This window comes from Merops nubicus, unplaced genomic scaffold (genome assembly GCF_000691845.1).
Source record: "Merops nubicus isolate BGI_N331 unplaced genomic scaffold, ASM69184v1 scaffold19830, whole genome shotgun sequence".
Taxonomy (NCBI): Eukaryota; Metazoa; Chordata; class Aves; order Coraciiformes; family Meropidae; genus Merops; species Merops nubicus.
The window spans coordinates 4,759-18,580 of NW_008581070.1; the positions used below are offsets into that span (position 1 = coordinate 4,759).

Below are 13,822 nucleotides of genomic sequence, written 5' to 3' on the forward strand. Positions count from 1 at the left end.
TGGGTAGGTGGGGTCTTGGTTTGACACCTGTTCAACAGCAGCACTTCAGAGAGGGGCCCCAGTCTCACCAGCACGTTGTCAGCAGCCAGAACACACCCCTGTGCTGTCCAAGGGCTTCAGCCTCCAGAGCTGAGGAAGTCCATCCTCCTCAACCCCCGATGCTGCTCTGCTGCCACTGTGCCCACAGCTCCAGGACACACTACTGGAAGCAGGAGAGACTACTTCAAAAATAAGAATTTGCTTCAATTTGTCTCCGGGATGCAAGTCCCAGTGATGAAAAATCAGCAGTTTGGCACGAGAAGTTTGGAACTGTCCAAGAGGCACCAAACCTGAGAGCCTGCAGAGATCCCATCCAGCAGCCCATGGACTGTCTGTGGACACTGGACACAGCAGAGCACTGGCCTTGGTGGACAGCAGAGTGACTGAGATGTTTCTGCATTATGATGATCTCTAATTGCATTTGGGGTGAGCCAGTAAGTGTGAAGGTTTAAGGGCCCGTGCCCCTCCTACCCAGAAGAACAGCAACGTAACAAGTAGTGTAATGCACTGTAGGTATCAAAAACATTCGTGCTACTAGAGGAAACCATTCTAAATAAAATGGGAAGATATTCTTTGCACTCAATCAGGAGCACTTACATTCAGAAGGATCTTTGAGCCCATGCACTTCTCTAAGCTTCCTTCAAACCCCAGTCTGACACAACGGATGATCTTTGTTCCCCTGAAAAAATCATACACCTTGGTTTGTCCTTGGCCTTGTGAAGGTTATTTTGAGGGCGTGTGCTGAGAAACCTTTACACAAAAAGTCTGGGTACAAGGGTTCTCAGTGGCAGCTGGTGGACCCTGGCAAGCTTGCTGGTGGCCCATAGCCCCCTGTGCTGTCACCACATTCTTGCTCTTCCTGGTTTCTAGCTTTTCCATATCAGCAACTGCTGTGATTCCTATAAGGAAATATCCTTATATATTTGAACTGCAAATGGGCCACTCTAGAAGTCTGAGAACCCCCGATGCACAAAATTCACAGAGAAGCTAATTAACACTAGGGATTCAGAAGCAGATGTTATGCTGTAAAAAAAAAATAAATGCAGGAAATGTAGCAATTACATTTTCTGCCATGGACCATTTCTCTTAGTTCTAAATCAAAACTTAGAATCGCTAGCTAACGTGCTAAAACTGGGAGTAGAGGCAGAAGAGTAGCTTCTGTTTCTTGGGAAAAATGTATAGGCAAAAGTTAAAAATGAAAGAAAAGTCTCCCTTCCTGATTCCTAAAGATGCTGCTGTTAGAAACACAGCTGCCCTGCTCGAGTGCACCCCACGTCACGAGGCTGCAGACAAATGCCCTCAAGGTGTAGAGTTATTCAAAGGAGCAAAGCCCAGTGCAGAACTGGTCTGTTCAACGTAGTCTGATTATCCATGGCAAGATGGCCCAGGGGACAAGAGGAAAGGTGGGGTGGAGGAGAAACAAAAGAAACTTCAAGTCACTTTAGATCTCAGCTGCCTGAAGACTTTAGAACATCAGCCTCCCATTCGTCTGCCCACTTGAAAACATCAGAAAGTCTGTCAAGTCCACACACTATCTATGGAAAGGAGCACGTTCCTGGCAGAGGGCTGTCTCTCTCACGTGCTCAGCTTTCCTTTCAAACTTAATTTTATATATATTTATATTTTTATATATATATAAAAAAGCACTTGGTTTCCAGGGGCATTCATAATGAGGTCCACAGTGTTTAGAACTTAAAATTCTTTTTCTTTGTTTGGAACAGTGTTTTAAAGTTTTGTTTTAATTAAAAGACAGTCTTAAAGCATGTTGGACTTCAAAAACATGAGTTTGTTCATGTCTTCTGGACTGAGCAGCCGTCTCCTTTTGATTAAGAGAGCCTGCTCACACATATTTACACATTCGCTTCTGGCACCCACAGCAGGCACTGCTAAGAGCCAAAAGGCTAGCTTGGCTAGTTTTGTATGCTTTTGGGTAACACACGACCAGTACTGAAAGAGGTCAGGGGTGGCCTGGAAGAGAGGTTCTTGCAAATAATCATAGACTTCATTTTTCCCGAACCAATCTTCTTCCTGAGCTGCTGTGGCTTCCCCTGACGCGCGAGGCTTCTTGGTTGAAGGTTCAAATTCTGTTTCTTCTGCCCAGGACTCTTTCACCTCGTTGATCAGCTCGCAGACCTTGCCAATAATCTCTTCGTGCTGGTACGGCGGGACGGGCCGCAGCTTCTGCTGAGGGTCTAAGATCATGGCGACCTTGTGCGCCGAATGAACCTTGAAGTTCTCCTTCAGCGCCTCCAAGAAGAGGTGGCAGAGCTTGCTGACCACGCCAGCATCGTTAGCTTTGGAAGTGAAGAGTTTCTCCAGTTTGACGTAGGTGGGCAGGACCAGCTGCAGGGTGGGCCGGCTCTCGTTGCTCAGCTCGATCACCGCCTGCTTCACCGGAGCCAGGATGGCCGCCAGGTTGCTGAGCAGGTGCTTGTTCAGGTTTTGGATGAGGTTCATCTTCTTGGCCCTGCTGTAGAACTCGCAGATCTGCTCGTAGCGCTCGTGGACGAGCAGGAGGGAGTCGGTGACCGAGTTCCAGCAGGGCGGGGGAGAGGTCTCTTCCAGGGAACCAAAGGTCTCCTTCGAGAGCCCCGTGGATCCCGCCAGATCTTCACAGACATTCAGGAGCTCGATCACCTCGTGCATATTGCGAGCCTGCAGCGTTCGCTTGTTCAGCACGCTCTGCACCACCGAGTTCAAGGCACAGGCCGAGCAGCGCAAGCACATCCCTGCCTTGGAGAAGGCCGAGGAGTTGACCTTGCAGTCTGTGACATACACCGTCCTGATCTCCGACATGACGAACTCCGAGAGCACGTTCTGTACCCAGTGGTGGATAAAATCACCATTGTCTCGAATGTCTACGCCCTTAATTCCCAGGACGTAGCTCTTGATGTGGTTGCCTTCCACCTGGTAAGCCGTCAGGATGTAGCAGGAATCGGGGCCGACGCTCTGGGAGTGGCAGGTGACGCCGATGCCAAGGCACGCGTTGCTGCCCAGGGCGCAGGTGACCTTCACCTTCACCTGGTTGTACATGCGAGGCAGGTGCTTCAGAGCCAGCGTGTTGAAGTTGCCCAGGATCTCGGTGACGGAGAAGGCCCCGTAGCGAGCCCCGCTGTCCACCAGGGTCTGCGCCAGCTTGATGAACTCCTTGCCACTGAGCACGCTGAGCGCCCCCAGGTCGGTGCACATCACCCGCAGCAGCCTCTCGGCGATGTTCTGCCGCTCCTTCTCCGGGATCGCGCTGTTCCCCACCGAGCCGCTCGCCGAGGCTGCAGCGGAACACAGGGAGGGGACAGCACGTCAGCACTGCTCCTCTGCAACAGCAGAGAGGAGGAAGTCACACAACGACTCTAGTGAGACCCAAAGAGGTGGAACAGACCCAGATGATCAAAGAGATGTCTCCAACCCTGGATGACTTCCCCCGAGGGTTTCTGGACAGAGGGATCTCTAGGGACAGGCCCTGCTCTTGCTTAGAGCAAGATCTTATACCCGTGTGCTCTCCCTGGCCTGGGGACCGAGACAGAGCTCACCCCATCTACTCACAATCCACATGTGCCCTCCCCTGTCCACAGCCATGGGCTGGCAGTCACAGCCTGGCCCAGCTGGAAAGATCTTTCCACTTCTGTGGTTTCAGTCTTCTCTTTGAGACAGTTATTTTAAGAGGAGCAGCTTCAGTGAAGCACACAACTCCCTCCACCATCTCAAACTGCTGATCTCCAGGTTCCGTTTCCCCCTCTGAACTCAAGCAGCCCCACTTTTTGCGGCTGATTTTTGGGCAACGTGACTGTATTTTGGGTCATACTAGAACACAAAAGCACCATTTTTTTGTGTCATCTTTCCCTCCTCACTGCTCAGCTCAGGTGCTTCAGAACTCGTTTCCCACAGGGCTGTATTTTACCTTTTCCTAGGGTGAAGCCCAAGCTCACAGGATGAGCTGGGGATGAAGCCAGGTGCTGGGTGCCCGCCAGCACAGGGCTGACAGGTTATTCCTATGGCACACCATGATGACTAGCTTAGTTTTTTAATCCCAGGCCAGCAAGTCTGACCTTGGAGCATGAGTTTCCAAATGGATCTTCCTTAGAAGCTTTCCCAGCTGCCTCCCCAGGGTTCCCAGTACTTTCTGCATGAGTGCTCCCGTAACTGGAACGGGTGCTCTGCTCTGCTCTGTGGGGCAGTACGTGAGTTACGGATGCCATCGAGAGCAGTTAGGTGAGGACAAGGGCCTCGTGCAGTGCCCATCCCTGGGGCACCCTCTCTGACAGCCCCTTGCTCCAGGTGGACAGCTGAGCCCAGGACAGAAGAGCAGACACTGCTACGTACTATTGTTGGCGTTATTTCTTTGGAGCTGTGGTTTCCACTTCTCTTCAACGACAGCTAGAGGTGATCTGGGCTGGCTAGAGGCAATATTGTTCTCGTTGTCAGCTGTAGGGCAAGAGACAGGGAGGTGTTAGAAGCCTAAGACAATAATGCTTAAAGCACAAAGAAGGGGAAACAGTACCCATCTGCCTAGCATTTACTTATGGATCCCTGGACTAAGGTGACAACCACCTACTGCGTTCTCTGCCGCTTTCAATGAGGTGGCACAGGACCCTCAGAAACCTTGGAACTGCCTTTGGACTCTCAACCTTGGACTTGCACCCTACCACCTCCAAAAGCGTGGCTGAAGTGACAGTGGCTTTTTCTGTGCACCAGTGACATTGATGCCATCAGCACACCTCGAGAGATGTCTCCCCACTCAGTGGAAGCTGCACACCAAGAGGAAGGGATGTTCCTCCTGCAGCCTGACTTTGTGCAGTTTCCTTGCCTCTGAAATGGAAGGAGATGTAACAAACATTCATCCTTCTTTCTGCTTGCTGTCTCTTTCTGCACTGCAGGTGGCTTCCCTGTTCTGGACTATTAGGTACTTTGTTTTTCAAGCCATCCTCAACTCCTCTGTATCTAAGGATAAATCTCCATCTACAGTTTCCTCCCACTGTAGAGAGAGGGCCAGTCTCCTCTCGGGCTGCTCACTGCTGCAGTGACTGGAAACAAGAAGAAAAAAACACCCAGTGTGAACCAAGATCATTCCTCCCCATGGCTGCAAAGATACCAGCTGCCCAGGGGCCTCTGGGTCCATGCTCCCACTTCTGTGTTTGTAACTCCCAGTCTGATGGGATCTTCCAAGGAAATGCTGTCCAGATCAGTAAATTCTGTTTCCTATCCATGTTCTTTCCTCTCCTGTGCCCTGAGAACTTTTCCTTGCTGTCGAGAAGAAACTCTGTAGCTCCTAGTACACTCCACTATGAAATTGTGCTCTGAAACAGGCTGTGAAACAACAAAGATCCACAATGAAGAGGTGGAAGAGGAAAGAGAAAGATGGAGAGAGACTGATGACCATGCTGAACAGAAGGATGGAATTAAAAACAAAGACAAAACAGGCCCTTTACTCATCACAGCTGGACTCATCTCACATGATTTTGGACATCTCTGTTAGACACAAATTTCTTCAAAATGGCTCCTTGGGGCTCCTTTTACACTCAGTGGTGCAAAATAGGCTTTAGAGTCTGATTCATTCACCCAGGCAGAACAAGATGCCTCTTGTAGCATAAGATCCATCATGCTCTGAACCACCTGGAGCCAACGACTTCTCCACTGATCATAAAGGCAGCCCAAGCTGACCAGCCCTGGGGGCAATACCTACAGCCTGGGCACAGCAGCGTGCAGTGAAGTGAATCCTGCCCCAGTGCTCCAGGCAGCAGAGCAGGAAGTGTTGGAATGTCCCACTGAGGCACACGCAGGAGCTTTGCTCTGCAGCCCAGGCTGGTCTGGTGCTGGGCAGAGCAGGGGGCTGCCCATCAGAAGAAAGGGGAGAGCCAAAGCTCCTCTCCTTGTGTGGTTGTGACCTGGGAGAGAAGAAGCAACGTTGTGATGAATTTCCAGTGCTCTCTTCCTTACAAGTCCCCTCAGGTTTGAGCAGCTCTGCACGTTAACTGCTGGGGCATCACAAACCTCGCTGACCGACAGCCACGGGCTGCACACTCACCAGCTGTGGGCACTGCACTGGCCACAGACTGGATCAATACCTAAGAGCAACCCAGGATATGACAGAGCCAGGTAGGCTCTGGGACTGCCTAGAGGATTGTTGTGTGCCCCAGGAACGCCCTGGCCACGGGTGGTACCTGCAGAGCACTGCCATGCTCAGGACTGCAGCCGCAGCTCGGCTCTGCAGGAGTGGAGAGGTGAAGAGCAGGAGGTGCTCCAGGGCATGCCAGGGGTCAGCTCTGGCACATCACTTTCCCCCCAGTATCTGCCTAGGCTACTTGCTCTTGAGCTAATGCCACCCGTGTCCTCAACTCCAAACCCCTGCAGGCAGGCAAAGGAGAATGCTGGATGTTGCCTACTAACTTTGTTCATAGTTCAGGCCTTTCTTGCCTTAGCAAGGGGTGTGTGTAGGAGAGAAACCCTCTGTATTTCCTCTCCTCAGTTCTTTTTTATAATAATAGGGAATTTATTATGTACAAATATCTGCTGGCATTCAATTTGGCATTAATGAGATTTCTGCATTTCAACCTCATCTTCCTTTCCAGGCAGCCTGTGAACTACACAGATCATGGTTCTTTAATTTCTCATCATGTCTCCAATCCTTTAATCCAGGTTCAGTCTAGTCTTCCTTTTATTTTTTTAGCTCTGGATGGTAGGAAGGGCATTATATGGTAGCACTCGACCTGAACAAAGTACTCTAAAGGGAGTCAAGGCTGTATATTGTGCAGTGTAATTACAGAACAAATTCCTTTGCCTGGTGTTCTGCTGTTCTATTTCTGCCTTTCAGCCTCCAATTTACATTCTAATTGCCTCTTCTCATTGTGTAGCTGCTTTATGGAGCTATAATCTCTCCTTATTACCTTCTAGCCTCTGGGCTCAGCCCTCTGAATGACTCAAGAGCCAGTATGTCCCTGCTTTTGCTCCTCCAGGCCAGCAGCACGTTCCCTGTCCTCAGTCACTTGTGAAAGGGGCTCAGTGGATGCATCATGTTTATTTGGAATTGCTGAGCCCTCTGCATCAAACACAGTAACCCAAACTGGACTCCTGAACACAACTAGGGAGTGTTTGACCCATGTGGGTTTCTTGTATCTTTGTACCCCAACAACAAAACAACCCTTGAGCCAGGCAGGTGGGCTGGTATAAACCACCACTACCCCAGTGTCCCCAGTATATGGATCCTATGCCACCAGTTCTGCTGACTGCTGTGAGGTCTCTGCACGCCCCAATTTCAGAGATGTTGTGCCAATGCTCCTTCCTGGCTGTGGGAATCCCCAAGCTCTGACAGGTGAAAGGGCAACAAACTGTGCCTACAGTGAGTGCGAGCTCCGTATCACCTCCAGGGCTGCTCTGCTGAAGCCCAGCACCCCACACTGCTCACCCCAAAGCTCTCTGCAGCTTTCACATCTCTCCAGTGTCTTCTGTCACCCCACAGCAGCAGCTCCCACAACGCTGTCCCCAGCTGCCCAGAGCTGGAGGAAGAGCTGCTGCTCCCTCCCAGGGAAGGGGCAGGAGCACAGGACTGGCAGGGTGACGCAGCGATGCCACAGCAGAGGGTGGCCCTGGTGACACCTGGAGAAGCTCTTAAAGAAGACAGACAAGCTTGTTGCCAATGTACCAGTGAGACATCTGGGGGGAAGCAGCCAAGCAGAAGACAGTGACTTACACAGCAGGGAGAGATGAGAAAATACAGAGTTTATCAGGACTAAACCTGAGCTGAGGAGAGAGATTTACCCATTAACACACCTCTGCTGTTCCATGAGTCAGGTCTCAGACACCTGCTCCTCTGGCCCCAAACTGTGTCCAAAGTAACCCAGGTGAACAAGCTCAGAGGCCATGGGCCATATGTAACCAAGAGAGAAGGGAGAAGCTGCAGACAATACTAGCCCAAAATTCTCAACTCACACCTTGCCAGGGAACTGTCATTCTCCCCTTTGACACCTCAGCCTCGGTCCCTCCTTTGCAGCTCCTCTGCTCAGTGTCATCAAGAGCTACCACTCCAAATGCAGCATTTCAGTACCAGAGACCAGAACAAGGAACAAGATGGTCAGGACACCACTTGGAGGCAAAGCAGAGACTGCCATCAACAAACAGCAGCCCCAGACCCCAGGACCACGGGGAGCTGGCAGCCTCCACCCCGAGCAGAGCTTCACCACTCCTCGGTGTGACACAACGTCCCACTGCTTCACATTCACCAGCCTATGCTCTGGCAGCAAGTGACACCCACACAGCTCACACAGCTCACAAGAAGTCACCCTAAATGTCTCTCCATGACATGCCAAAGATGATAAAGTACCTGCTGACCAACACACAAAGCCTGCACTAAGATTTGCCAATGAGAACTGAACTGGCACCAAGGAACCGAGTTGAAGGAGAATTCATGGGACACTCATTAAAATTAGGACTAAAAGGAAAACACAGAACAATAGAAAGACCTGGGTTACAATTACTGTTCTAGGATGGAAAATATACTTTTCCTCAAGCCACTTGTCCTTCTGTGCCACTACTCAGGGCTAACCTGTAAAGTGAGGGTGAACACAAGCACTGAATGCTCTCAACAGAGCAGCTGTCTGTTGGAGAACACAGGTCTGCCAAAGGTGGATTCGTTTGTAAACCTCTGTTCATTCACATGAATTTTCATACAAGAGGAAAAAAAAATATTCTGCCAATATAATAAAATCCTGTTTCTACAGTTCTGAATATTCTGAATCCTGTCTTTGAAACAGCTTTGACTTTGAAATGTTAAAATCGTCTTTTATGTGTTGAGATGGAAAACAAAAAAGGTGCCTTAGAAACAAAGTAGTACAACTACTCCTCAAAATTTCCTTTTGAAGAGAGCTGAGAAGGAAGAGAGCACAACTGCTGGAACAGCAAATTCTTCTGAGAACACATTTCAGTCCTTCACAGAACTCCAGGAGACACGAGCACAGAAGTCCTGTGTGGGCGAAGGCTCTGCTGCCCTGCAAGCAGTGTCACTGTTTGCTCCAGTGAGAGCTACCCTTTCTGCAGGAGGGATTTCTTCTGCTGTAGGAGTGCCCCATCAATGCTTACGCAGCGAGCATTCCCTGGAGACCTTTGGGCAAAGGGCAGGAGCAGTGGGATGTGCTCTGTGCTAGCACGGCACGAGCCCTCTCTCCCTAGGGAAAGGAGCCACGCTTCTGATAGACCCTGAGCCTGGCGTTGTTGCAGCCTCTGCTACGTGCTCCAGCCTTTGAGGATCTTTTTTTGCTGCAGGTGACATGACTGGGGCTTTGGGAACCGTGAGCACAGACAGCTCATGGACACACAACGGGGTCAACCTCAGGCACCAGCGCCGGATTTAATGCTCGGCTTTAAGCGAGTCGAGTGCCCAGCTTACCTGCGTGGGACTGCATGTGCTCCAGGAGATTGTTATAAAACTGGAACTGGATTCCACAAGCTCCACAGGTGTAAGGCTCTGTTTGGGAGAAATCAGTTCAGAAGAATTATACAGTGGCTTAGGCAGAATTACGCAGGTCACAGCGGCTCCTTAGAGCTGAACCCGCGGGGCTCGGGCTGGGAGCTGGGGAAGTTCTAGGGCACGTCTCTGCTTCCTGGGCTGGGGCTGGGCACTTGCCACGTGCTTCATTTCACTGCCCTGTGAGAGCCTGGGGTGGCCAGGGGCAGCCCGTGCACTAAATGATGCTCCTGCTAGGGTGTGTGTCTGGGAGCTCTTGGTGAACCCGCACAGAGACCTGAGAGGCTACACACTGGCTGGGGTTCACCAGCTCCTGCCTGCTGCAGGCTGCTGGACACACACCCTTGTCCTCTTTAAGACTGAAAGCAAAGCAGGGTGGATTCATTTTGCATCCAGTTCTGTTAAATTCCAGGCTCTGCTGCTTCTCCTGAGTAAGACAAGGAGCAGCAGGTTGTGACAAATCCTGTTGCTCAGAAGCTGGGGCTTGGAGAAGTGCCACGGGGGAGCTCAGCTGGGGGGTTCTGTGGCTGCCAACACGTGCAGCGAGCCTGGGGCATGGTGAGTGCTGCTGGGCTCAGGGTAAGCAGAGGTGGAGGGGGAGAAGCACAGAAATCAGAGCTGTGCCAGAGGCTGAGAGCAGAGCAGGAGAGCCGTGTTGCCAGTTACATGGATGAGCTGGAGCCAGGGAAGAGCTGGGTGCAGAGCTCCCTCACGAGCTGAGACACGTTCAGTTCTGTTCTAACAAGTGTGTTCAAAGAGCATTTCTTCCACTGAATTAACCTAACAGCAAATGTTTGCAGTTGCTCGTTTAAACAGTATTAGCTGAGTGCATTGGTTGAGAGCTGTAATCTCAAACTCCAGAGGCTGAAACATGTTAACGTTGTGGTTTCCTTTGTGTTCCCAGCTATGCCAGCACACTGCCACCACTCAGGCTGTGGCATTTTGCTTTCTGTCAGCAGAATGGACAAATGCAAGCATTGAGCACACCAACAACTTCACATACAGAGCCCTGGCACACACACACAGCAAGGTCTATCACTACAGTTTACCAGAAACCTGTATCTGTGTTCAAAGACACTCTGTATCACTGAACAAGCAAAAGCATCACTATCCAGGCTGGAAGAACCCAAATACAGGAAAAGCACAAGCCTGACTTGGCTATGATCTCTAAGAAGTCTGTATCAGGTAGGAAACACCAGAATACATCAGAAGGCTGCAGGAAGCTGGGAAGAAGAACACCAGAGAGGCCATGAGCAGTCTGTAGAAGCTGTGCTGCAGTGCTGTGAGGTTCCACACCCTGCTGGGTCCTTCCCACAGAACCTGCAGCCCTCCCAACGGATGGAGCCCTCTCCATCTGGAGGAGCTCTGCTCAGGGCTTTATTCAGCTTACTGTATTTCTCCTGATGCTGCTCCTGTGTTTTGCTGTAGGGATGAAGATAGGACATATAATACTGAAGTAACTGTGCTTACGAAAAAAAGGGAAGAACAGGGAAGGCTTTGGCAGCTGAAGGGCACCCTGGGGAATCTGAGGAGTGGGGAATTAACGTGGACTGGCTGTTTCTGCTGAAATCACCAGTGGTGCAAGAGTCACTTGTGGTAAAATGCCACAAGAGGTACAATGTAATCTAAGTAGACTCTGTAATTATCCAGGAGCAGAAGACCCCTCCTGGGTGTAAACCATCCCTCTTAGATACCTACTCCAATGTCAGATGACTTGTGTTACAGACACCTGTTTGCCCCTGCTGCTTATGGAGCCTTGACTGCTCAGATGGAAATGTCTCCAGCCAAGTGGGACTCCCCCTTCACGTGTTGAAATTAACATCTGATTAGTAGGAGTCCCACTTCAAAGAGCCTGTTGAATGTTGCTGACAGGCTCCTAGCAGGGCCAGAAGAGCCGTGGTGCTCCAGGCAGGGCAGCCTGTAATGCTGCCACCCCTGTTCTTTGCTGGAGGCCCTCCCCTACAACGGAGCTGGGAGTGCAGAACATGCTGCACATCTCCAGAGCTTCAGAAAGGCTGAAATCCAGGTGTCACAGCGTGGTTCCCCAGGACACTTTCAGGCCTCCATGTGCTATTTAAACCTAAGCAGGCACAGGTTCCCTTCTGCCACCTCTGCCTGTAGCACCCTTGGCCAGAGGAGGCAGTGGTGGAGCAATCCCCCCTTCACTGCTGCACTCCAAGGACTCTCCTCTGCTCCCAGACAACTGCACGAACTCCACAATTCTCCCAGAAGCAGGTTTCCAAGTAGCCACCAGAACAGCCCTTCCTGAAGCTCAGTTAGCTTCAAGGTGCCTCACTGGGAAGCAAACTGCTCACATACATCCAGCACTGTCCATGCAGCACATTTCTCACATGCATTTTTCTCATCCTCACATTTCCTTCTCAGCTTTTGTCTCCCTGAGCTATTGGAGCCTCCTCCCGTTATGTTCTCAGCTATTTAATCACCACAAACCTGTGTTGTCTTTCTTCCAGCTGTCCCCTTGCCTCTCCTGCTCACTCCTCACCAGTCCCTTCTGGGTTCTCCCCATCCCCATCCATCATGTGGTGACCATCAAGGTCTTCACAGTTCTTCATCTCAAGCTCCTCCTTTTTCCACTACAACCTACTGTGTACTCAGTGCACTCAGTGACTCTGAAAGCTCTCTCATTTATGGTTCTTCTCAGACAAAAACCATTGATTTTCATCCCATTTCCAAAAGCCTCCCCTGCTGTTCTCCTACAGAAATGTCCACCTCTGGAAACCAAACCACCATCTACTTTCAGAATCTAACTGCAAATTAATTTTGCATTCTGAGAATGCCAGTTCACACCCATAACCACAGCTCCCAGAGCTCTGAGCCCTCCTGGGCTGGTGCAGGACGTGGGCTACATCATCCCAAGACCCCACCAATTCCCACTGGGTGTGCAGGGCTGCTGTGCAACCTGCCTTCACACTCGTATCTGAAGGGAGGGAAGGATAAATTCACCATGCTGCATGAGAGGCTTTCCCTCCCTCTCCTTGTTTCCACAGCTCACTCCTAGTAAGCACTGCCCAACCCAAAGCAGCTGGGTGATGGGAAGGGAGGGTGTGAAAAGAGCCCAAAGCTCCCCTTGAGCAGCCACAAACGGTGGAAGGAGACAGGCAGAGTTCAGAGGCTGCCCTCAGGGTACTGCCCCTTTACCATCTGAAATCCTGAGCTCTGGTTGCTCTTGCCTCGTTGGCCAGGCTGTTACCTAGGCACAAGGTCCTGCAGTTTGTACTTCACTCTCTACCACTGACTGCCACTAGTGCAGCCTACAAGACACAACAAATGAGCCACTAAAGTCCTGCAGTGCTCAACTCTAGCCCTGTTGCCCAGTGGTTTCCCACCTGGCTAGATGAAATGCCAGGCTGCTGTTGCTCCTCTACCCATGCCAAGCTTTTCAAGATCAGAGCTGGGGCAGCAGTCAAAGATGCTGCATTTTCTGCAGGCCTTGGGATACATCTTGAGCTCTCCTGTGCGTTCATGTTCCACCACAGCTATGCTGCACTTTCCTGCAGTAGCAGGGCAAGCTGGAGAGCCTGCACAGCGACAGGGAAACAGCTCTGCCTGGCCCCTGACACATGCTGCTGTGTGGGGACCTTGCCAAGCAAGGCTCTGGGCATCCATCCTCCATGTTCTGCCTCAGGGCTGAGCTGCACCCAAGAAGCTTTGCTGGAGAATGGATGGAAACAGGCTCTAAGTCTTCACAAAAGGATAAGAAATCATGAGTTGGACCCTCAGAGAGTTCAGGCTGCCACATTTATTCACTGTCTCTCCAGCTCTCTGTACAACAACGTCAACATCCAGTTGTTGCTGTACATTCAGAAGCTGCCTGCAATCCTGTAGCCTAAATCTGACAGCAGAAAGTCCCAGTGTGAAATGACAAATTCTGTGTGTGCCAGATGTGTCCACACAGCATCTGAGAAGAAGGGGAGAGGCTACAACACGAAGTACACGACAGGCCCACGCTGCTCACCCGCTCCCTGTCCACCCAGCTCCTTCCTCCCCCAGTCCCTCCTCACCCCCTGTACCCTGACACTCAGAGCCTGGGGCAGACCCAGCAGGGTCGCTGTGCTCCCACAGAGGAGCAGACCCTGTGCTCAGCACCATCCCCTCTCCAGCAGCCTGAACATCACACCGTGCTGAACCAGGACCCTCACTCTGGACAGCTACACTGAGGCACAGTATCTGAGAAGCTGGAAGGAGGAACTGACTCTGAACACGTCCCGTGTGGCAGCAGAGAAGGGCTATGCTACAGCCAGCTGATCCCCGTGGAGTCTGACTCTCATTCTGAGTTCTCCCACAATGGAGAGGGGCTGGGGAGTGGAG

At 51.2% G+C, this 13,822-nt stretch overlaps 1 protein-coding gene across 1 annotated transcript; it reads right to left on the reverse strand.

Annotated features, from left to right (window-relative positions):
- Nucleotides 1–1,266: 1,266 nt before the first annotated feature.
- On the reverse strand, nucleotides 1,267–9,485 carry ZNF618 (zinc finger protein 618). Its single transcript, XM_008948610.1, has 3 exons — nucleotides 9,416–9,485; nucleotides 4,360–4,461; nucleotides 1,267–3,308 (listed from the first exon to the last, which is right to left on the reverse strand). Exons 1-3 carry the CDS (start codon nucleotides 9,429–9,431, stop codon nucleotides 1,795–1,797), a joined length of 1,632 nt encoding a protein of 543 aa, XP_008946858.1. The 5' UTR covers nucleotides 9,432–9,485; the 3' UTR covers nucleotides 1,267–1,794.
- Between the last annotated feature and the right edge of the window lie 4,337 nt (nucleotides 9,486–13,822).

Excerpts from the sequence above, each read along its gene's own strand:
- ZNF618 (XM_008948610.1), bottom strand. Across the intron at positions 3,309-4,359 it reads AAGAAATAACGCCAACAATA|CCTCGGCGAGCGGCTCGGTG; the intron begins GTACGTAGCAGT and ends GTTCCGCTGCAG.